This window comes from Mastigoproctus giganteus, chromosome 10 (assembly GCF_048544385.1).
Source record: "Mastigoproctus giganteus isolate SK-2022 chromosome 10, ASM4854438v1, whole genome shotgun sequence".
Lineage (NCBI taxonomy): Eukaryota > Metazoa > Arthropoda > Arachnida > Uropygi > Thelyphonidae > Mastigoproctus > Mastigoproctus giganteus.
The window spans coordinates 153,105,555-153,128,633 of NC_143584.1; the positions used below are offsets into that span (position 1 = coordinate 153,105,555).

A 23,079-nucleotide genomic window follows, 5' to 3' on the forward strand; every position below is an offset into this window, starting at 1 on the left:
ACTAGGCAGATGAGACTTAAAATGGCGGTTAACATTGATAAATTCGAGGTAATGCTGTTGGATAGCAGTAATCAAAGAATAACATGCCATTTGGGAAGGACTAAATTCAAGATTGTTCAGAATGAAAAAGATTTGAGGGGGTAATTGTACAACCTGACACCAACTTCTGTGAGCAGTGCAGACTTGCTCACAGAATATTGGTCAAACTGTGATATGTCAAACTGTGCTTGCAACCTGGGAGTCTAAAACGCTGATGGAACTGATATTTGGGGTGACACTCAAGTCAAGTGGGCCTAATTTTGGAAAAGTCCAGTAAGTCTGTGCCAGCCAAACCCTCTGCTTGCCACCTTCATACTGGTGGGACTGTTAATAACCCTGGGTGTAATCCCCATGTGCAAGTCCTGAAATACGGCACCTAGCACACTGTGGGTGACAACCCAGGTGTGAACCAATGCAAGCAGGGGTTGAGGCGTGGCATCCACACCACATGGAGGAATGCCATCCTTCTGCATTACCAGGCAACACTAGGTGGTAGATAACTCTTGCCAACTGGTGCAATACTACCACTTTGCTTATTGGAGGCTTGGAGTGGTAGAACCCATGTTTAGTCTTCAGAGCTAAGCTCTGGTAAATCCTCCCCATCTCTTTCATCAGCAGTATGATTGATGTCTTTTGAGGTTATGATGGACATCATTGCAAGATCCAATCTTCCTTACATTTTGAGGATACAGCTCTAAAATGGTGTTCGCAGGCTGGCCACTAGTTAGTACACTGGACCGAACCTATTGGTAACTCTCTAGGTAGTATATAATCTCGCTGCCTCTACTCTTCCAGATAGTAACTGGAGGTAGTCCGAGTAGTGTGTATGCGGGGAACATTATCGAGGCCAGATCATGTCAAGAATCTGGGTAAATTCTTACTATGTGTATGTCATATCCAAAAATTTCATTACTTCATACAGCATGTCCCCCACCCCACCTTTTGTTACTACTGAATACACCATGACTTGTCAAACTAGTAGAATAATCTACAACGACAATGAAGAGCTCATAACTAGATCATAAAGTGTATGAATTGGACTTGGACATTTGCAAAACGATTGAAATATGTAAGACGATGGGTCACGACATCGACCCTGACGAAGCATGTGGTAATGACTTGAGCCTTGTAATGCAATTGTGAGAAGAAGACCCCTTTTGAAACTTTTACAATCATCCAAACAGCGAGATGAATTAGGATCTAAAGTTCGCCATGTTCAACTGACTCAGTACAATTGCAAAGAAAAGCAAAAACCTGATGACCAATGAGGACTTCTGCAACTTAATGAGACTTGCCAATGACAAGCAAAAGATTCTACTCATAAATGTAATTTGGAGTCTGTTATCTCCCAATCACGAACCGATTCAAATATAGTTGTGCCCCCGTATCCGCTGATTCAGTTACCCATGGTTAACCACAGAAAAAACATGAAAAAAACCAAAAAAACTTAACACATACTACTCGCATATCCAATACAATGTTTCCCTTTATTTTTTACAATATCGGTTTGATCACCAACATTATAATGGTTCTTCAGAGATTTAATGGATGCACCATTTTCAAACTTTTGAATAATTTCAAGTTTTTGTTTAATTTAAAAGCACAACTGTTGCATTTGCCCATCATTTTTGCAATTTCTAAACAAAAAAAAATTAAAAAAAATAAAAATAGTTACTATAAAAAAAAAAAAAAAAAAAAATTCCGACATCCTTGACATGAATAACAAAACAAAATTTGTCCTTTTGTGGTGCAACAGGACACAACAATCAACGCAATGCACTAAATCAAACTAAACATTTGGTCTCTCTTTTTTTGTTGAGCAGTAGATGTGAAGAGACCGGGGGTTGCAAGATAATAGGTACACAATCCCCAATTACGACTTTTAGCATTAGCATTAGTAGAGGCATATGATGCAAGAAAGCAAGCTTATTCAGCATCAGCCAAAAAAAAAAAAAAAAAAAAAAACCAACCACTACTCCCATTTCACCTCTCCGTTCATTCGAAATACCTGTCCAGCTGAGCCTTAAATTTGTTTAGGCTATCAACTTCAACAACAAGCGATGGGAGTCTATTCCACAAACCAACTGCCCGCTGGCTAAAGGCAAATTTCCGCACATCTATCCGACATCCGTCCTTCCTCAATTTGAATTTATGCCCTCTCAGGTGATTATTCTGAGCAAGAGGAAGAATCCCATCGGCATTAAGCATGCTCAAGCCATTCAAAGCCTTATACACCTCTATCAGACTTATAATGCCGGTTCTTGTTGCTTATTTATGACTAGCAAAATATCTGTTTATACCTATTCTAATTATTACTTGAATTTTATGATTTCTGGTCGATTTTTTTTTTTTTTTTTTTTAGGAGTCTTGAAGTGTCCCGGTTAATCCAATCCCAGTAAATCGAGTCTGCTGTACTTTATTATTACCGTATTTAATGTGTATTTAATGTCTTACTGTGTGTTTAATTTATCAATTAAACTTTATTATACGTATGTATGTACAAGAAAATCATGTTATATATATTAGGTCAGCAGGTGTTTGCTTATATCTGCGGTTTCAGCCATCCACAGTAGGTCTTGGAACGTATCCCATGCGGATACAGGGGTTTTACTGTATTCCTGACCAGCCTAGCTGGTTGCAGAAAAACGTTTTTGATTTGCCTCTTGATGGAAATGTACAACCACTTCAGTAATACAGACAAATACTGTAATGCCTACATTATATGCACTTCAACTGGTGAGGCACATGTAATATAATGACCTTGGATGTGCTCAGAGTTGGTTTATGCCATCTCTGAGCATATCCAAGATCACTGCCCTCAAAATATCCATTTCTCTGGTTTCCAAAAGGCAGTGGTTAGTCCAAAGCCACTTAAGTGATATGCCCCGCATCATAAACATTTTTCCACAACAAGCTGGTTTATGCCAGCTTTGAGCACATCCAAGATCACCTTTCATGATCCTTTGTGTGATCTACTCTCACAACCCTTTTTTCTTTGTTATGAAATGGAAATTACGTCATATAATGTCATTTCTATATTGAAAAATCGTGACAAATTGATTTTACTACTACCGAAATTTAGTAGGTGCTACCAAAGATGTTTACACATCAAAAACTTCCACTTGGTTTTGTGAAAATAGATGATTTTGAATAAATTTAAAGGAGGATTTGAAAAATTATTACAAAGAATAGGCAAACAAAGTGGATAATTTTTTTTCCCTTGCTGATGCTGTATAAGCTTGCTTCCTTACTTTATAATACTAAATAAATCTTGTGAAGTTAAAACATTCCTGGCTATTGAAATTTTGGCTTCACAAAATCGAATATTTCACCCTATAAATTAAGGTGAAATATTCAAATAAAATTACAGCTTAATTCAGACCGAATTAATACTGTAATTCGAATTACAGCATAATTCAGACCACTTTACTAGTTAAGTAAATAAATAAATAAATTAGTTTGAAAATGTGAGAAAATATTCACCACTTTGTTGGGTTAAATGCTTTAGGGATTATTTACCTAATGAGTTTATTTTTCTGCATGTTCTATAAGCCTGCATTGTATTGTATTATCAAGTTTTGCATAACTTTTTTGTGTCTAGTAGCTTTTTTAACAAAAGTTTTACTGAATTATATAATAGAATCCATTAATCAGTCATGTTTGTGGACATTAAATGAACATTTTACACTTTCTCCTCAGATGGCAAGCTTATATGGTTCTCAAGAAAATTCCTAAAGAAGAATGGCAGCAAATGAAATTGAAAGTCACTGCAGCTGATTTGCTGAAGAATAAGCGACAAGAATGGGGATTTAAACGTAAATGGGAAGGCAATTATTTAGCATCGGTAAATTTGCTTGAATATGATGTTATTTATTTTTATTTTAGTATTTTATTAGTGTACATTTAAAAACATAATACTATTTCTGACTTCTTTTGCAATTTTTGTAAAATCCTTTGTTGATAGAATTCTTATCATGTAAAAATTAAGGAATCATTTTAAGCCCTTTTTACATAAATGTGCACTATAAATAATGTGTTAGGACTGGAAAGGACTGATTTACAATATTCCTTCCTTAATTGTGATCAGCGACTTTTGATTACATAAATTATATTGTATATGCAGAACCAGGGAAAGGTATAACTGCACCTGAGGCAGCTATTAAGAAGTGTACACCCTTTGCCTCCTTCTCAAAATAACTATATCATATAAACTTGCACCATTAATTTCTTTAACTCTTGCAACCAAGGCAGACCTCCATTGACATCCTCATGATTGAATTTTATGTGGTTTTATTATTAAATTAAAATCAGTTTATTTATTGATTATGCTATTAAATTTATTTTTTTTGTTATTTAGTTAATTTATGTAACTTTTTTTTCAGACTGCAGATAATGATAACACTAGTATATTTACTTCATCAGTGGACAATTTAAAGAACAAGGATCACTTTCGTCAAGTTCTGTTTTCTAGTTTTGTGAAAAAGGTCAGCATAGCATATTTCAGTTGGAGTTAATTTACAGCAAATATTAAATTTCTAATTTAATATTAATTTTTCTTATCAACAAAAAGGTTTTAAATTTCATTTATTTGCTATGTATGATTTATTTTTAGGTTAATAAACACAACAAGTGTGCTGAGAGAGTGCTCTTAGTCACGGATAAATATCTTTATAAATTAGACAACAAGAGGTTCAAGTCACTAAGGCCTCCTATTCCATTTAGTGAGGTGAGTCAAATAAGTATTTGAAACAGAATAAATCTGTTAACTATTACTAAATTTTTACCAAATATTATGAAATATTTATTACTTAAGATTATGATAATGTTCATGAAAATGAATGCTTCATTTCTGTAATATGAAGCCTCTTTAATTGTGAAAATCGATAATACAAAAGATAAATTTAGTTATTTTCTTCCTGTACTAACTTTTGTATTCATTTTAATTGATAGCTTTTGGCTTTATTAGTACATTATTACTGCAAAATGCAAATTTACATGCTACATTAGAATGTTTTATTAGCGTAACTTCTGATAAATTTCCTTTACGAAAGTGGGATCCATGGTCTGTCCTGTGCTATCTAAATTTGAAGATTAAGGCAAATGGAAAACCTTACGATGTCATAATTAAATTATGTTTACTATTTCTCTGGAACATATTCATTGCAATGATGGTCTGTGTAATGCTCAAATAATTGTAAAAAATTAATTTTTAATATTATTCCTTTCAAATTTTCATGGAGTTGTAGGATTAGGTAGATAGTTTGAACTGAATGGTGAACTCTTATTACTTCCTGTTCTTTATTTTTGTGGCTTGCAAATATGATGTAAAATTGTTCCCAAGGACATTAATCTGAAAAAAGGATGGTGATCCTTCTAATGTTAAAATTTCCTTCTCATACCATAAATGTAAACAAAGCGAGATTATTCTAAAAGAAAAACCAGATTGGTCAAAAACAAGTTTTCCTTTTACTAAACTGATCTTTCTCAGTAGTTGTGCTCAATATAAAAGTAATTATTGGATGGAACTTTTGGGAATTTGCCAGTGTTGAATATATAAAAATGCTGTGATTTTTAGAATAAAAAAAAAAAAATAAAAAAAAATTCTAAATTAGATAAAATATTTTAAATTACAGTAATTATACCATCATGAATACTTTATTATAGGTAACTGGCATTAGTGTTACACCTGATATAGACCAGCTTATTATTTTACATTTGAGAGGTGGTAACGATTTGGTTATTGCACTTACATCTCGTTGCCAAGACAATCGTATAGGAGAAATTGTTGGAGCAATTGTTTACTACTGGAATCTGTAAGTTGAATTCATTTTCTCAGTAAATTGATTTGGAAAAATTTTAAATGTGTGATGCTTAAGAAAGTAAACTTTTGAAAATTTTTTAAGAATATGTTTTGAAAAGCGAAATGTTTAATTTAAAAAATATATATATATTACAGTGCAAGTCTAATCACAAGTTTCTAGGTGGTAGATGATTTTCAACAACCGGTGCAATACCACCACTTTGCTTATTGGAGACTTGAAGTGATGGAACCCATATTTAGTCTCCAGAGCTAAGTTTCGATCATGTTTGGCATCGTTTTCGATCGTCTTCTAAACAAGCTTCCATCTTATGGTTTGCCAACCCTTCCCCATCTCTGCCATCATGCAGTATGATTGATAACTTTTGAGGTTATGATGAACATCATGGCAAGATCCAATCTTCCTTACATTTCAAGGGTACAGCTCTAAAACAGTGTTCACAGACCGGCCACTAGTTAGTACACCAGACCGAACCTATTGGTAACTCTCTAGGAGGCTTCCGGATCAGCTAGTGTATAATCTTGCTACCTCTACTCTACCAGATAGTGACTGGAAGGGGTCCGAGTAGTGTGTATGTGGGGGGGGGGGCATTGTCAAGGCCACGTTATGTCAAGGATATGGGTGTATTCTTACCAAGTGTACGCCGTATCCAAAAATTTCATTACTTCATACAGCATGCCCTACCCACTTTTTCTTACCATTGAATACACCATGAATTGTTTGTCAAACTAATAGAGTAAGCTTATCTGGGAAAGATCTAAACCTCCCAAACACTTCCTAATTCATTTCACAAATATACGTGGTCTCAATTCTAATCTCGCCTATGTCCATTTCCACTTGCAGTCTACCAAATCCCATGTACTTTTTCTGACAGAATCTCAGTTATCGGTTGATTCAACTACTGTTCATCTGTTGCCCAAATTATTCGCTGTATGATTCCTTTTGCCTCAAAGGTGGTACTTGTGCATATGTCAGAGACTTGGTGATTTGGAATCTCCTCTTTTTGATCTTCTCTGGCTTAAAATCTCTCTACCTCATTGTGTCAAATTCATCTGTTGTCTCAACTGTTCTCCCAATTCCACTAATCACTTGGAGCTCTTTGACTTCCTCTCTTTGCAACTTGACTTTCTCCAGTCCAACTTTCCTAACAGTGAGGTAATTTTCCTTGGTATTTTAATGCTCACAACTCTAGCTGGCTTCCGTTTTCTAGTCACACCAACCCAGCTGGTCGAGATGCTGAGGCTTTTGCAATTACTAATGACCTTGCACAGATTGTTCATTTACCTACAAGAACACTGGACAATCCTAACCATACAGCCAACACGCTTGATCTTTTTCTCACAAACAACCCTTCTAAGTACATGGTCGAAGTGAGAGGTCCTTTAGGCACCTCAGATGACAACTTGGTGATTGTCTCTTCTCCAATGGAGTCTTTATCCCATGGCTATTCCCAAACTTGTATTGTTTGGCATTACAAGGATGCAAAATGGGATGACCTGCGAGATTTCTTTTCTTCTTTTCCGTGGTCGGATTACTGTTTCAAAACTTCTGATGACAACGATTGCTCAGATCGTGTCAATGAAATTATTCTTGCAGGAATGGAATCCTTTACTCCACACTCCACTTTAAAATCTCGTCCTTTATCTAAACCTTGGTTTTCCAATAAATTTGCTAAGACTGTTCAAGAGAAGAATGTTGCATACCGCAATTGGCTTGTTTATAATTCTTCAGTTTCATTTTCTGCCTACACCAAAGCTCGCAACAATTGTAAAGCAGTTATTAATCAGTCCAAACTAGAGTTTGAACAGGCTAAGAGTAGAAAACTTGCTTCTTGCCCTAATGGTAGCCAAGCATCCTAGTCTCTTGCCAAAGCTATTAACCGCAACTTTTGCCCATTTCTGCTCCCGCCTCTGTCCAAACCAGATGGTTCTGTTGTCACTTCGGCCAAGGATAAAGCTGACCTGCTAGCATCCCATTTTTCTTCCAACTCATGTATTAATGACCTTGGTAAAACGCCTCCCACCATTCCCAACACGCTCCATTCAATGCCTCCTGTGGTCTTCTGTCAAAAGGATTTTGACGAATCTTGATGCTAAGAAAGCTCCAGGTCCCGATGGTATTTCTCCACTTGTTCTCAAAACCTGTGCTCCTGAACTTACTCCTATACTTTGCCGTCTTTTTTCACTTTCTTATTCCAAAGGTGTTTTTCCTTCTGCTTGAAAATTTACTCGTATCCAGCAAGTTCCTAAAAAGGGTGATAAATCCCTCCCATCCAATTATCGTCCCATTGCAATTACTTTGACTCTTTCTAAAGTAATGGAGAAATCAATTAACCGCCAACTCTTAAACTTCCTATAAACCTTCCGTCTGATCAACGATCGCCAGTATGGATTCCGCCAGTGTCGATCCACTGGTGATATTCTGGTTTATGTTACCCATTTATGGACTAATTCAATGGAAAAGTTCGGTGAAACACAAGCAGTTACTCTTGACATCTCAAAGGCTTTTGATTGTGTTTGGCATAAATGTCTTCTAAACAAGCTTCCATCTTATGGTTTGCCAACTGTTTTTTGTAATTGGTTATCCAGTTTTCTCTCTGATTTCTCACTTAGGGTGTGGTAGATGGTTCTCTGTCTTCTAACTTCTCCACTAATGCCGGTGTCCTCCAAGGTTCAGTTCTTTCCTCCACTCTTTTCCTCTTGTATATTAATGACCTTCTTCAATTGACTGGAAATCCTATCCATAGTTTTGCCGATGATAGCACATTACATTCCACTTTCCATTTTGAGAAACCTTGCCCTGCTCAATCATCTTGAACTTCTCGAATATCCGCTAGCAATTCCTTAAATGCCGATATCCAGGTAATTCTCCAGTGGGGCAAAGACAACTTAGTTGATTTCAATTCTTCTAAAACTCAGTCTTCTCTTATATTTTGCAAAAAGGATGCTTCTGCTCCTATGCTTATATTTGGTGACACTCCGATTTCTAGGCAAAATGATATACCTATTTTGGGGATTACCCTGACTTCTAATCTCTCTCTTGGCACAAGCACATTACAAATATTGCTTCCTCTGCATCTAAAAAACTTGGTTTTCTCTTTTGCTCTCGGCATTACTTTTCTTCCAAACAGCTGTTCACTCTTTACAAATCGCAAATCCGCTGTACCATGGAATATTGTTTCCACATCTGGAGTGGTGCTCCCAAAACCTCTCTCAGGCTTCTTGATTCCGTTCAGAAGAGGGCAGTTTGGTTAATTAATGATTCATCTCTAACAGAGTCTCTCCACTCGCTGTCATTCTGCTGCATGCCTCTTCTACAGATACTTCCATGGGCACTGTTCTTCTGAATTGGCTTCTATAATTCCCGCTCTCTCTTTCAAAACAGTCCGAACACATGCCGCCACCAGGCAACATCCATTTACTGTCCAACTTCAAACTCACAGAACCAACTTTTCATCTTCCTCGTTTATTCATTCAACTGCCGTTTTCTGGAACAACCTTCCTTCATACGTATTTCCTGAAAATTACAGTCTACAGAAGTTCAAGTCTAATGTCAACAAATATCTTCTTTCGTCTTCTCATCCACCAACCGAAGCACAGTACTAAGTACTATAGGTTCCAATACTTCTCGTGTTTGGGGTTTACATAAAAAAAAAAAAAAAAAAAAAAAAAAAAAAAAGTGACTGTTTGGGATATTGACATTATAAACTTGTATTAAAACCAAATTTCATAATTTTTCGGGATATTTTTAAGAATTCTAGTATCAGTATCACCAGGATATCAAAACTGTCTCAAAGATTTTTACAAAGTTTGTGATATTAAAAATCATGATGTCCTTCAGATAATGTTCATTTTTTGCCCAACATGCAAGATCAGCCTGTACATGAGCATGCACACATGCATATTGTAAAGACATTATACTCAATTAAGACCATATTTTTATGATCAGACACACAACTATTTATTATTATTTTTTTCCGAAGAAATTTAAACTGTGTTGCAAGTTGTCCTTTTCTGTTATAGGAGCATCGATCTTTTTACTTAATAATTTTTTTCTTCTCTTTGTTTCATCTTTGAAGTTAATTTCATAATTGGTGACTGGATATTCTGAAAAACATTTGCTGAAAGAGTTGAAGAAAAAATCTTGTCACATCCATTGTAATAATAATGAGAAAAATTAATTGTATCCCCAATTAATTTTTTTGCTCTTTTCTGTACTCTTTCCATCCTAAAGTGAGGTTTCCCAATTTTGTGTGGTCCTAAGATGTGGACTATCTATTATTGCTTTATACAATAGGAATAATCATCTCTTTGTTGCTGCAAGACAATGTTCCTGTATATCAATGACAGCAGCCCGTCTCTATTGCTCAGAGAACTTCATGTTAATCTGTATGGTTATCCTCTTATTAACTATGTTGACCTCAGCTCTACTTAAATAGTATGCTATTCTGGAATGGGATTACAGCTCAGTCACCTTTTTTTTAAAGCCCACATGCATAGAGTATGTAGAAATGCTTGGGTATCATACCTGATTTAAGTATAAAATTTATGTCATCATTGTCATTAATATTAAAAACAGTCAAGGGGCAACACCAAACCTTCTGGTATCTCCACACGTAATATTAGTCAATGAATAGCAGTGGCTATTTATAACTATTCTTTGTCCCCAATACCACTTTTCTGCACTTAATACAACAGTCGTTCATGTGAAACAGTATCAAAGCTTCACTGAAATCTGAGTAAATAATGTCAAAATTATTATTTGCAATCAGTTCCTTTGTGATGACTTCATAGTAGCTAATCAGATTGGCCAGGTGTGATCTCACCCTAACAAATCCAATCTTTATTGTCTTAACCACCATTCTTATCAAAGTTATTTTGCTTCATTTCTCTAATTATTAACTCCATTATTTTCTCTGACAGGAGCCATACTTACAGGCCTGTAATTACTCACACCACTCTTGGGAATAGGAGTTAAATTTGCATAACTATAGAGACTTTACCCTGAATCTAAGGATGCTTTCATTATTATAGGTAAAGGTTTGATTATCTATTTTTCTGATATTGATGGAATCAAGTTTCTCTTCCAGCTTGCATAAAATAATTTACTCCTAATAAGTATTCTTATAAACCTCTGGTATCCCTATCTCTAAAAATAGTTTATGAATATAAATCATTCAGTTTGTCAGCAACCTGCACAGGATCATCAACAGTTATGCTGTTTCATATGAAGTGGACCAAAAAAACCTGCCTTTTCCATTATCTTTCATGGTTGAATCCATAATAATGAATTATGTATAAACTATGTTTTTTTAGAGTGAAGGTTTCAATATATAGAAAATATATACAGTTAACATACTGTTAGTGCTATAGCATTATTTTATTATGTAGATTTTTATTATGTGCATTACCTCACTGCATTCAATGGCTCTCTGTCTTCTAAGTTCTCCACTAATGCTAATGTTCCCCAAGGTTCTGTTTTTTCTCCCGTAGTTTTGCTGACGATAGCACATTGTATTCTACCTTCCAGTTTGAGAAACCATGCTCTGCACAAACAGCTTCAACTTCTCAATTATCCACTACCAGTTCCTTAAATGCTGATTTCCAGGAAATTCTCCAATGAGGCAAAAATAACTTAGTTGATTTCAAGGCTTCTAAACCTCAATCCTGTCTTACAGCTCGCAAAAAAAAAAATTCTTCTGCTTCTATGCATCTTCGATGACACTCTGATTTCTAAGCAACATCATATATCTCTATTAGGGATTACCATGACATCTAATCTATAATATAAATATTTGTAATGGACATAAGCACATTACAAATATTTCTTCCTCTGCATTTAAAAGACTGGGTTCACTCTTTTGCTCTCAGCATTACTTTTCTTCCAAACAGCTGTTCACTGTGTATAAATTGCAAATCTGCCTTACCATGGAATATTGTTCCCACATCCTCAAAACTTCTCTCAGACTTCTAGATTCCATTCAAAAGAGGACAGTTAAAGAGGACATTAATAACTCATCTATAATAGAGTCTCTCCACTCTGTCTCATAGATGTTCTGTTTCTGCTGCATACCTTTTCTATAGATACTTCCATGGGCATTGTTCTTAATTGGCTTCTATAATTCTTGCTCTGTCTTCAAAAGCAGTCCAAACATGTGCCCCAATCAGTCACACAGAAACACTCACAGAACCAACTTTTCTTCTTCCTCATTTATTCATTCAACTTTCGTTTTCTGGAACAACTTTCCTTCATATGTATTTTCTGAAAATTGCAATCTACAGAAATTCAAGTCTAATTTCAACAAGTATCTTTTATCTTCTTAAACTTCAACCCATGCATGGTACTAAGTACTATAGGTTCTAATACCTCTCATGTTTGAGATTTTCATAAAAAAAAACAAAAAAAAAAAAAAAACTCATAGCTGCACTCATATAATAATTTTTATTTAGATAATAGCTACTAAATATTTTTATTTAGTTAGTGCCTACATTTTATAATTAACTTTACAGTAAAGTGATTTTCAATGCATTTTGATATTAAATCTGGCCTCAAAAAAACTGGAAATGACATAATGAGTTAGTGCAATCGCATCATTTTTATATGTAGTAAACTACCCAGGTAGATGAATTGGCATAGCTTTAATTATATCTCATATGTGAATGCCTTCACAACGAGTTGCCATGATATTGCATTACCTCACCAATGGAGAAGACTATTGTTACTTATTCTCAGTGGATACCATCACCACCCAGATGGTACCGTTTCCAAAAGGGTATCAAATAAAAACTGTGTTATCCACATCTCTGTCCCTAATAGCCTTAGGAAAGCAAAGAGGTGGAGGAAAGTGATAGTAGGAGAGGAAGAAGAAGAAATGCTGTCGAAAGAGGACGGGGCAGTTACTCCTCACACTCGCTCAGCTAGATCACTCAAATAGGCAACGTTTCCCCATTAGGGAAGACTGTTGTTACCTATTCTCAGTAACTCAGGTAGCATCAAGCCCCTCCCCTAGATGACACCATTTCAAATATTTTTGGTTTCTCTTCAGTGGGGTGGGCAGGTACCCTGGTGTTGCAATAGTAACAAAGCCAGTTATGAAATTTAACTGCACAATATGAGAGATGCCTGGTGGTGGTGTACAATAGTTCAGACTAAAAAACATTTTTTGGCTACAGTCTTAAATTACGAAGTAGTTTACTAACATACAGGTTAGTGCTGTCGCATCATTTTTATCATTTATATACATAGTGAACTACCAAGGTAGATGAACTGATATTGTTTTAATTGTATCTCATATTGTGAATATCTTCACGAGTTGCCAGGATATTGCACTACCTTGAATAAGTAATGCTTCACCAGTAGAGAAGCCTATTATTACTTATTCATGGTGAATACCACCACCACCCAGATGGCACCATTTCAAGGCTCTTTGGCCTCTCTTCGGAGGGTGGGCAGGTACCCTGGTGTTGCAATAGTGACAAGCCAGTTATGAAGTAGAACTCCACAATATGAGAGAGAGATGCCTAATGGTGTACAATAGTTTAGACTAAAAGACATTTTTTGGCTAGAGCCGTAGACCACGAAGCAGTTTACTGGCATATTTGTTAGTGCAATTGCATCATTTTTATACATAGTAAACTAACAAGGTAGATGAACTGACGATGCCAATTCATCTACCTAGGCAATGTAATATTTAAAATTTGCTTTTCAGATACAAAATGATTTCTAAAGGAACATGGCCAAACTTTAGAGATTCAGTCTTAGAAGGATGTCAAGTTTTAATAGATGAGAAAGGTTTTTCTAGTGATGTAAAGTATGGCAGAACTTAAAATATTTATTAGGTCTCCACATACCATAGCTCTGCTTGAACAAGCTAGGGCAGATGGAATTCCAGATATTATTATATTTTTACAAAAGGTAAACATTTTTCTTTTGTTCTAATTGACGATGCCAATTCATCTACCTTGTTAGTTTACTACGTATAAAAATGATGCGATTGCACTAACCCATGCCAGTAAACTCCTTCATAGTCTAAGGCTCTAGCCAAAAAATGTCTTTTAGTCTTAACTATTGTACACCATGAGGCATCTCTCATATTGTGAGTTATACTTCATAACGGCTTGTCACTATTGAAACACCAGGGTACCTGCCCACCCACTGAAGAGAGGCTAAAAAGCCATGAAACTGTGCCATCTAGGCCCCTCCCCTAGATGACATCCACCAAGAATAAGTAACAATAGTCTTCTCCACTGGTGAAGTGTTGCTTGTTCGAAATAGTTCAATATCAGGAAACTCATTGTGAAGGTATTCACAATATGAGACATGATAAAACTATGCCATTTTCATCATTTTTGGATTATACAACAGTTTTGGCATAGTTTATTTGGATTTTTAGCAAGGCATTCGACTCAGTCCCTCATGATAGAGGTTACTATATAGCTGGAACACATTGAGATTACTGGAAAGATTCTGAGATGGGCTGTAGGCAGAGGGTTGTGATTAATGGATATTCTTCAGATTGGCATAACATCAGAAGTGACCACTATTGTTTCTGCTTTTCATAAGCAATACCGATAAAGGGCATGATGTCCAAATTTGCAGAAAACAAAGATTGGGAGAGTTCATAATGATCAGTGTTAAGCAGCTCTTCTTTAGGATGACTTGAACAGGCTTCAAGGATGGTCAGAAAAGTGGAAGCTAGAGCAAAATGCAAGGTCTTGCACTTGGAAATAGCAATCCCAAAATAACTTAGACTTGGTGGGGTTGAATAGAAAAAAAAAAGGAAGAAAGGGATCTAGGAGTTGTGATATGGGCAGTGAAGTTTTCTGAGGAGTGTAAAAAGGTGGCCCGGAAAGCCTATGGTGACTTATCGATGATTTATTGAACAATATCTCGTTCAATAAATAGGGAGGTCATAATCCCACTATATAAAGCATTTGGAATACTGTGTCCATCTTCATCTGGAAAAAAAAAAAAAAAAAAAAAAGACATTCTTGAAAGGGTCCAAAGACGGCAACTTGCATAGTGAGAATGGCAAAAGGATGACCATATGAGGAAAGACTTTGATTATGTGGGCTACAGAGTGTGGGAAGCAGGTACCTTAGAGGGGACCTTATTGAAGTTTATAAGGCTCTAAGAGAGGTTAGTAAAATGAAGGGGGAATTTTCACTGTTATAAAAAATTCCAGAACTAGGGGTAAATTCAAATTACAGGGGAAGAAGTTTAGACAAGATTGTAGGAAGTTTTGTTGTAGCCAGCAAGTCGTTGATTACTAGAAAAAGTTGACTCTGTAGGTATTCAAAGGTCAACTGGACAGTTACCTACCTGTGTGAGGAGGGAAGCACATAATTTGTATTTTCTTATCTACTTTTTTGCTTTTTTTTTTTGGTCAGTGCCAAAAAAGCTTCTGGCTTCCTTGCACTATATGGCTAATACTAATTATTCTCTATACATAGAATTATTCTCTATTTATTTGAGTTAATTTTTTTTCCCATTTCAGATCCCAGCAAAAAGAACTTCAGGTTACAGTTAATCCTAATCTGAAGTGCATGCTTGGAAATAAAACTAGATCGATAGCTGTGGAATCTAGCTCTAATGTAACATTTCCTGCTTTTAAAAAAACTGGCAATGATTTGGTTCTTCTTTGGCCTATGAAAACTGGTTCACAGGGCCTATAAAGGATCATTGGTTGAAATAAGATATGAGATGATCACCAAACATAAGTTACTTTTCTTTTTCTCATCTAGTTTATTTCATTTCATGTACAGAAAAGTGCACTTTACTTGCATATTTTTTACTTTTTTGAGAAAATGTCTTCTGGAACAGTTTTTTAAACTTTGAATCCATCCCACAAATAATTAATATTCCATCATAAAAAAAAACAAAAAAAACTGTAGTTTGAATAATTTGTATAGCTATGGATGTGCCTTTGTATATTACTTTTTTTTGCTATTTTGTATACAGTATTCTTGATGTATAAACTTTATTACATTTCTATTTGCTGATTCTCCTATATTTATGTATACTATTCCATGTTAAATTTAACTCATATCTTTTATTATATTTCTTACTCAAGATTTTCTGAACATATTGTTGCTCTAACTGTGATATATACTGTCTTGCTATAAATACTGCGATAGAGCATTTGAATAATTACACAAGAATAACAAATGAAAAATTTTGGCATACCATATTTTATTGCTTACATAATCAGTAAGTTTTCAAGAATGTCATTAGGCTTTTATGCAAGCCTTCCAATGAGCAAGCCGATCATCAATGGTAGCATGAAAGTTAATCATTACTTTCCTCACAGTAAAACTGTCAATATTGGGGCATTGTTTGCTGCAGCTGTACACTCTAAATTATCTCACAATATTTGATTAGTTTAAATCTGGGCTTCAAGAAAGTCAATCTTAAAGATGTGATGAAATTATGAATTTTATTTAGTTGCCATTGCTGAGTGATTTTTACCTTATGAATAGGAGCAATATCCTAATGTTATGATCAGTTGTACTGCACATAAAAAAACTGGTTCATTTGGGGACTTTACTATCCTCTCTGAAATCTTGTCGGTACAGTTTTGCACCTGACATCGTTATCACAGGAGACTTTAAATCGTGACTGGAGCAAGAGGGTGACCTCCTTCTACTGTTTTGAATGACTGAAGCAGCTTCTAAGAGGCACAGACTTGATTAATTTATTCTTAAACAGTCAAGATTTTTCCATTAAAAAAAAAAAAAGAAAGATAGTGTAGTACTAGTCTATCTGTTGGCAAAACAGTTTAAATTAGAACCTCTGGATTTTAAATCTATTGCTTTAAAAGTTTTGCTGAACCATCTCCTCACCACTTTAACAGCATGCAGATGACTGGCTGTTGCATAGCCTTTAATCCTTAGGTATCCTTATAATGATTAATTGCTCAAATATCCAACAGCTGCAACATTTTAATGTTTCAGGTGTTATACATGCTTTCTACAGAACAACCAGTGATATGGTTCTCTTTGTCAGCCCACTCTATCCTTTTCACTATTCAACACATTGTAGATACATCCGGAAGGAGGTGAGTGGTGCTTGTAAATGTCACAGATGTGGAATATATGAGTCCCCTAAACCCCAAACACAATTTCTGAGTGTGCCACTCCAACACACAGGACAGCTTATCTGTGAGCACTTAGTCAGGATATATATATAAACCAAGTGTACCTTGTTTGCATGCATTTGCTTATGTGACAGTATTTATGGCATGACTAAGTACCTACATATACACACACTCACAAAGGAATAACGGAGTAACAGAAAAAAACATTTTATAAAAATGTGTATGTAAATTCTGAAATAAAAAGAAAATCACTAAAATCAGAACGCTTTTGTTGCTTTTCTAATATTGTTAAATAGTGTAGTTTTAGTTACCATCCCTCAACTTTCACATTCCTTTCTGCACACTGGAATTTTAACAGAGTTTTACAATGCATGGAACCAGTGTGACAATGGTTCATTGCATTCACACACCAATAAACCATACCAACTCACACTCCCCAAGGACAGGAGTTGGTATGTTTGATTTGTCATGATGCAGTTACAAATCTCTAGCATGCCATTTTCTTATACATTTTAAGCTGGTAGTCTTCCATAGATACTGTAGAAGCAATTTGTAAAAGTGCCAAATAATATTTTGGTTGTGAAATGAAACAGAATTGTCATCTTTGTTTAACTAAGATGACAATTCTGTCATCTTAGTTAAACAAAGAAGTCATAAAGGATGATCAAAATGATCTTACTTTGTGGTGCATAAAAATAACAGTGGAGTAAGTCATCTAGCTTACTAGATAAGTAGGGTATTGGTGCCAAACTGCTCACAAAAGTGTACACCATCATCCACATTACCATGAAAAAGAAATACCAGAAAAAAAGTTTTCTAATACCATCTATAGAATTACACTTGTTCCCAAGAAAATGTTAGTATTGCTGATCAGTTAATATTGGATCAATCATGTTAAAACTTACAGGGCAACTTTTCTTTGTTACAGTTAAGGCAAATATTTCCAGTTAACAAAAACTTGTTTCTGCCAGTTAATTTTAGACATTCATGTTTCTGGGATTCTAATCAGTGTTTATACTATTCTGCTGGGAATTATTGTGCTTTCAGAGGCATAAAAACTTTGGTATACTTTTGTAAGTGCTTCTACAATTGTCTTGGCAAACTTTGGCTTTCTAAAACTAACATACTTATAATTTGCTGAAAGATCTAAGACACAAAGACAACCTCCTTTGATATTCTCCTAAATAATTATAAAGAATAAATGGAAGGCAAATAATATATACTCATTATTTGCCTCACTCTTTTCTGCCATTTTCATTCCTTTTTTCCCTCCTAGTTTGCATTTTACATTAAAAACATTGTTTTCCAAATCTCAGCACTTTTCTTTCCCATCCCTCCAATGTCTGAGACCGTCTCCTTTGCACCTAGTGCTTTCAGAGATGTACAAGCTTTGGTGTACTTTCATAAGTGCTTCTAAAATTATCTCAGCAAACTTTGGTATACTTTCCTGAGTTTTAAAATGTATTTCAATCTTGATGCAGTGCAGTGCAGTGTAGTGTTAACTTGATTAGATTGGAAGAATCATTTGAAAATGTATATATACATCTCTCATGTCTGGGATTTTATGGAAATGACCCTCTTATTGACATTTGGAAATGTGTTGAAAGGAAAATTCTGCCTTCATTCCATTAAAGCTATCCTAAACTTTTATATCACTATCATTTCCTTAAAAGAAATAATTCTCTTTTTATGGATAATGAGCTGTGTTGAATCAACACCCTCACTACAAACATTGACCTTGAACCATAACTAACCTACGGGGGGGGGATACCTTGTAAATGCATATGTACCCTAATAAGATAAATGAGTTCTACTTCAAATGCACTAAATGAGATGTTTGTAATGCAAAATAATGAAATTGTAACTATGAGTTGTTTGATTATTCTCTTTGGAAAGTCTCTAGAATGTTTTTTCCAAGGTATGTATGGTAAATAAACAGGATAATATTAGTATAAGCATATTGTGCAAGTAAGCCCTAGGGTTTTGCTGCACAAGCCCCCCTCCCCGTGTTTCACCCCTCATGCAGGTACCAATACAACTGATCTTTGAATTTCTCCAAGTTGTCAGCCTCAACTTTATCTAGTAATTAACTCATTGCTTAAAACTTCATACAGTCCAGTCTAAAACTCTTATAGCCCTTAGTTCTGACATTATTTATAACTGAAAAATTTCACCTTCATTCATTTTATTATTCCTTCTGAGTTACCTAGTTACCAAGCTTTGTAGACCATATATTCAGTGTCTTTCCTCATGTGTGCATTCTTTTTTCAATCTCACCATACATGTCACCTGTCTTTGGATCTTTTCCAAATGAACTCCAGAAGATCCAAATGGATATTTTGGAGTTTGGACCCAGAACAGGTCCCCTCAGGACAACCTCTTACTGGTTTCTTTGCTGAAGCTAGTCTCCACAGTTATTTCTGTTATATAAGTAGTCACTAAGAACCCAATAAAATTGATCTGAGCAATGAACCATCCCAACTATTCATTACAGATAGTCACTATAGGAAATCAAAAACATTAGAGAAGTCTGTAGCAACACATTTTTATTCTGTTAATTCTTGCCAAAGCAGAAATTATGGCATAGGTTTTTCAAGATTGGCAGAAGAACTATAAGTTGATAGGATTGTGGGTCTGTTGAACCTTTCTCTCTGTCTTCAATCAGGATCTTGACAGTTTTCTTAATCTTGACAGTTTTCTAAAATTTTGGAAAGATCTTCAGACAAGCATTGTACATCAAGAAACCCCAGGGGCTCACATGTGATGAGTATGGGCTTGGCACACCCAGGGTCCTGAGCTGGATATCATCATTCTTCTTTTTCTTGGCGATTCCCTTCTACTTCTCTCTCTCTCGGGGTAATTCAGAAATTTTTTATTTATTTTTGGCTGGTGCAGCATAAGCCTCAGGCTTCCTTGCACCGTATAACTAATAATAATAATAATAATAATAGACCAATAAAGTTAGAGCTGTTTCATAAAACGTTTTAACCAGATCAGTGCTAGGGGCTCTCCCTAGCACTGATCACATTTTCCAGCTCAATATTAGTAAATACATCCTCGGTTTCCTGAGTGGCATATCCTGCATTATCACTCTCCATTGCTCTTAGCTCTGAATTCTCTTCCTCTCAATGATATGACTGTCTTAAAGTTTTCTGAACTCATTCCTCTCATGTTAAAAGTTTCATTTTCATTGTGCAGTAGATGGAAAACTCCCAATCTATCTATATTTTCTCTGAAGTTATTTTATAAACAACTTCCCATGGATGGGTCACTATCATTCCAACAAAAGTTTTCCAAGCCTGAAACTTTTAGTAAACTTATCATTTTGTCATAGGCTCTCTGGCAGGACCAGTACCTTTGCTTCCAAAATGCTTTATAATTTCAGCCCTGGTTCAAGTTAGTTCTGAACCTTCTGTGGAACAGATCTAACAAACTTTTTCTTTATTTTAATTGCAGCAAAAGCTCAGTATGCCAAGTGTAGTCTTGCCATTGTGCTTTATAGAGTGGGATCTCTCTCATGAAATAAAAACTAAGTGATACAGCAAATCATGATGAACTAGAGGACAGACACCTTTACTGGTTAGAGAAGTTAACTATTTATCACGTTCTATGCAAATCAACTATACCTCTATGCCTAAGAAAAACCTTAATTTTTTTAGACAAGGTATTTAAAATACTCTAGCTGTCAAAAAATTAACCATTCATAGGTTTCCTTTTTATGGCACATAGGTAAGGATGGCTAAGCTCCTGTAACAAAATGTTTCACTTCTATTTATGTCAGTTCATATACAAAAAGTCCTTTAAAATAAAACAAATATTCTTTAGTAATGGTATTAAAATTTTCCATACAATAAGATTACAAGAGCTAAAATAACTGTCTTCATGCAGTTCCATATGTTACTTGAAAGACACCTTTTAAATCACCTGTTCACAAGTCAAACCGCCTTCATTCATTTTTCTCTTACTCTTTCCAATAATATCCATTGACTCTCTCTCTCTCTCTCTCTCTCAGCAACATTTTTAAACAGACTATTGTTGCGGTTACCCTGCATGGTTTCCATGTCTAAACCATGCGGTGAGCACATTCCCCATGGTTTGTGTTTCTGTTATCTTGATTTTTAGTTTAGAAGTGAGAGAAAAATAAATACTAACTTTTAAATAGAAAAAAATTATAAAGATAACTGTAAATGCTCAACAAACTTATGACTAAGTGATAATTATGTGATAAGAGTATATTATAACAAATGCAGATATTTTTGTCAGACAAATAACAAGTTACAAAGACAAGGTGCATCAGCATTAATTATGAAAGTTCCTTTAATTTTCAACAAAACATTTTCAAATTGTTCATTAATAATGCTGGGTGTATGAAAAAAATATTTAAATTGTTTTTAAATGCTACACCCTCTTAACTTTCTCAAAAAAAAAATCCACAATTTGATATCTAACCACTAGTGTCTTCGTGATGCAGGTTCAAAAGCATTCTTAGCTTTGTAACATTTACCAACACAGATTCTAGTACTTATGTTGAAGTAGTGAAAAAAAATATTGTTAATAATTAAAGACAATTGATTTGTAATGGTCAGAGATTTAAGTAATATGTAGTTAGTGAACTAGAAATGGAAGACACGAAAAGTTTAAATATATTTATTTACGTATTTAGTTGAAATAAAACATAAATAATACATAAAATGACTAAACAAAAGGGTATGGCATATTTACAGTTAACAAGCCTTATCAATTATAGCTTAAAGCTTCTTTGTTTGGAAACCTTTCATATCAAAAATTGACAAATATGTTACAGTAACCTTTTAAATAAAGGTAATGACATCTTACAGGTACATAAATAAACTGAGATCTCAGATAAATAAGATTGAGCTTAGGCCATAGTGTAACTGAGCACATTTAATCCAAAAAGGAGACAACACACACACACCTTTATACATTTAGCAGTTTGTCAAATATAAATTAGTTTTATTTTTCATTTTTTATGGTTTTCCAGTAGTGAAGGGCATAAATGATTATGCCCTTAATTGAGAGATTTCAGTTATATCATTTGAATGAATCATTCAAATGATATCAGTATAATCAAATGATTTGCTATAATGGAAATAAACAATTATGTCCATTGTTACTTTCCATATAGCTTTAACGTGCATAGATCAAGTTACACATATTTATCATCCCTGATTATACACGTGCTCAACTTTTTTTTTTTTACTTCTCCCCCCCAAAATGGAAGATATCTATTTAATGTTCTTACAGAACACCTCTCAACAAAACTACAGTTGGATAAGGATTTATATCTGTAATTCCATAGCACAAAAAGTATGTTGAAATTGATAATTTTGAAAAGAATATTAAAATGCAATTAATTTTAAAACTGGAAATCTCAAAAAAGAAACTCACTCAATTTTAATACTGTACACCATGTGTATATATTAACAACTACATTTCAGAGGTAATGTTTCCTCTTTCATGTTACCAATAACTCAACCTATATACAGTATAACAAGGGGGGAGGGGAAATGCAAAGTATAATATAAAATAAAGAGAAACTTAAGAAAAAATCATGAACCTATCCATGATTTTTTCTTAAGTTTCTCTTTTATCATATAGCCTGGATATAACATGTAATATCAAATCCATATGGTACTCCAACAAATATTATTGCAAACTGCACTATCATTAAATGTCTGATACTGCAGTTTGTGACCATACTTTCTCCTTTACTTTATGCCTCAAGGTATTATTCCATATTCAAACAAAACAAAATGGGGGGGAAAAAATTTTTTTTTTTTTAATTTATTTTTTGTTGGATTATAAGTTAAGCTGAAAGAGGAGAAGGCATTCCTTCAAAAGTGTATAGTTTTTATTAAATAACAGTAAAGAGTTTAACCCAGAACTGTTAGACAGAACTCATGTTCTAACAGTTCTGGGTTAAAAATCTCAATAAATCTGTTATTTTACTCATTGTAACCATTGACACTTTTCTAAAATTTTCAAAAATAACATTGAAGCAAAATAAACAGGAATTGTCAGTTATGCACACCCACAAAAACTTTTTTATATCTTACCAAGGAAGTGCATTTTTCAATATCAATCAAATTTGCATTATGATAAAAA

General features: G+C 34.6%; 1 protein-coding gene across 1 annotated transcript in view; it reads left to right on the forward strand.

Moving 5' to 3' along the window:
• LOC150079390 (unconventional myosin-Id-like) overlaps nt 1–15,811 on the forward strand; it is a 302,739-nt gene extending 286,928 nt beyond the window's left edge. Inside the window, exons 18-22 of the mRNA XM_090384045.1 lie at nt 3,739–3,883; nt 4,422–4,523; nt 4,652–4,765; nt 5,704–5,852; nt 15,355–15,811. Of these exons, the coding sequence (XP_090240171.1) occupies nt 3,739–3,883; nt 4,422–4,523; nt 4,652–4,765; nt 5,704–5,852; nt 15,355–15,532 (688 nt within the window). The 3' untranslated portion in view covers nt 15,533–15,811. The remainder of the gene's footprint in view (nt 1–3,738; nt 3,884–4,421; nt 4,524–4,651; nt 4,766–5,703; nt 5,853–15,354) is intronic.
• The last annotated feature ends 7,268 nt before the right edge of the window (nt 15,812–23,079 follow it).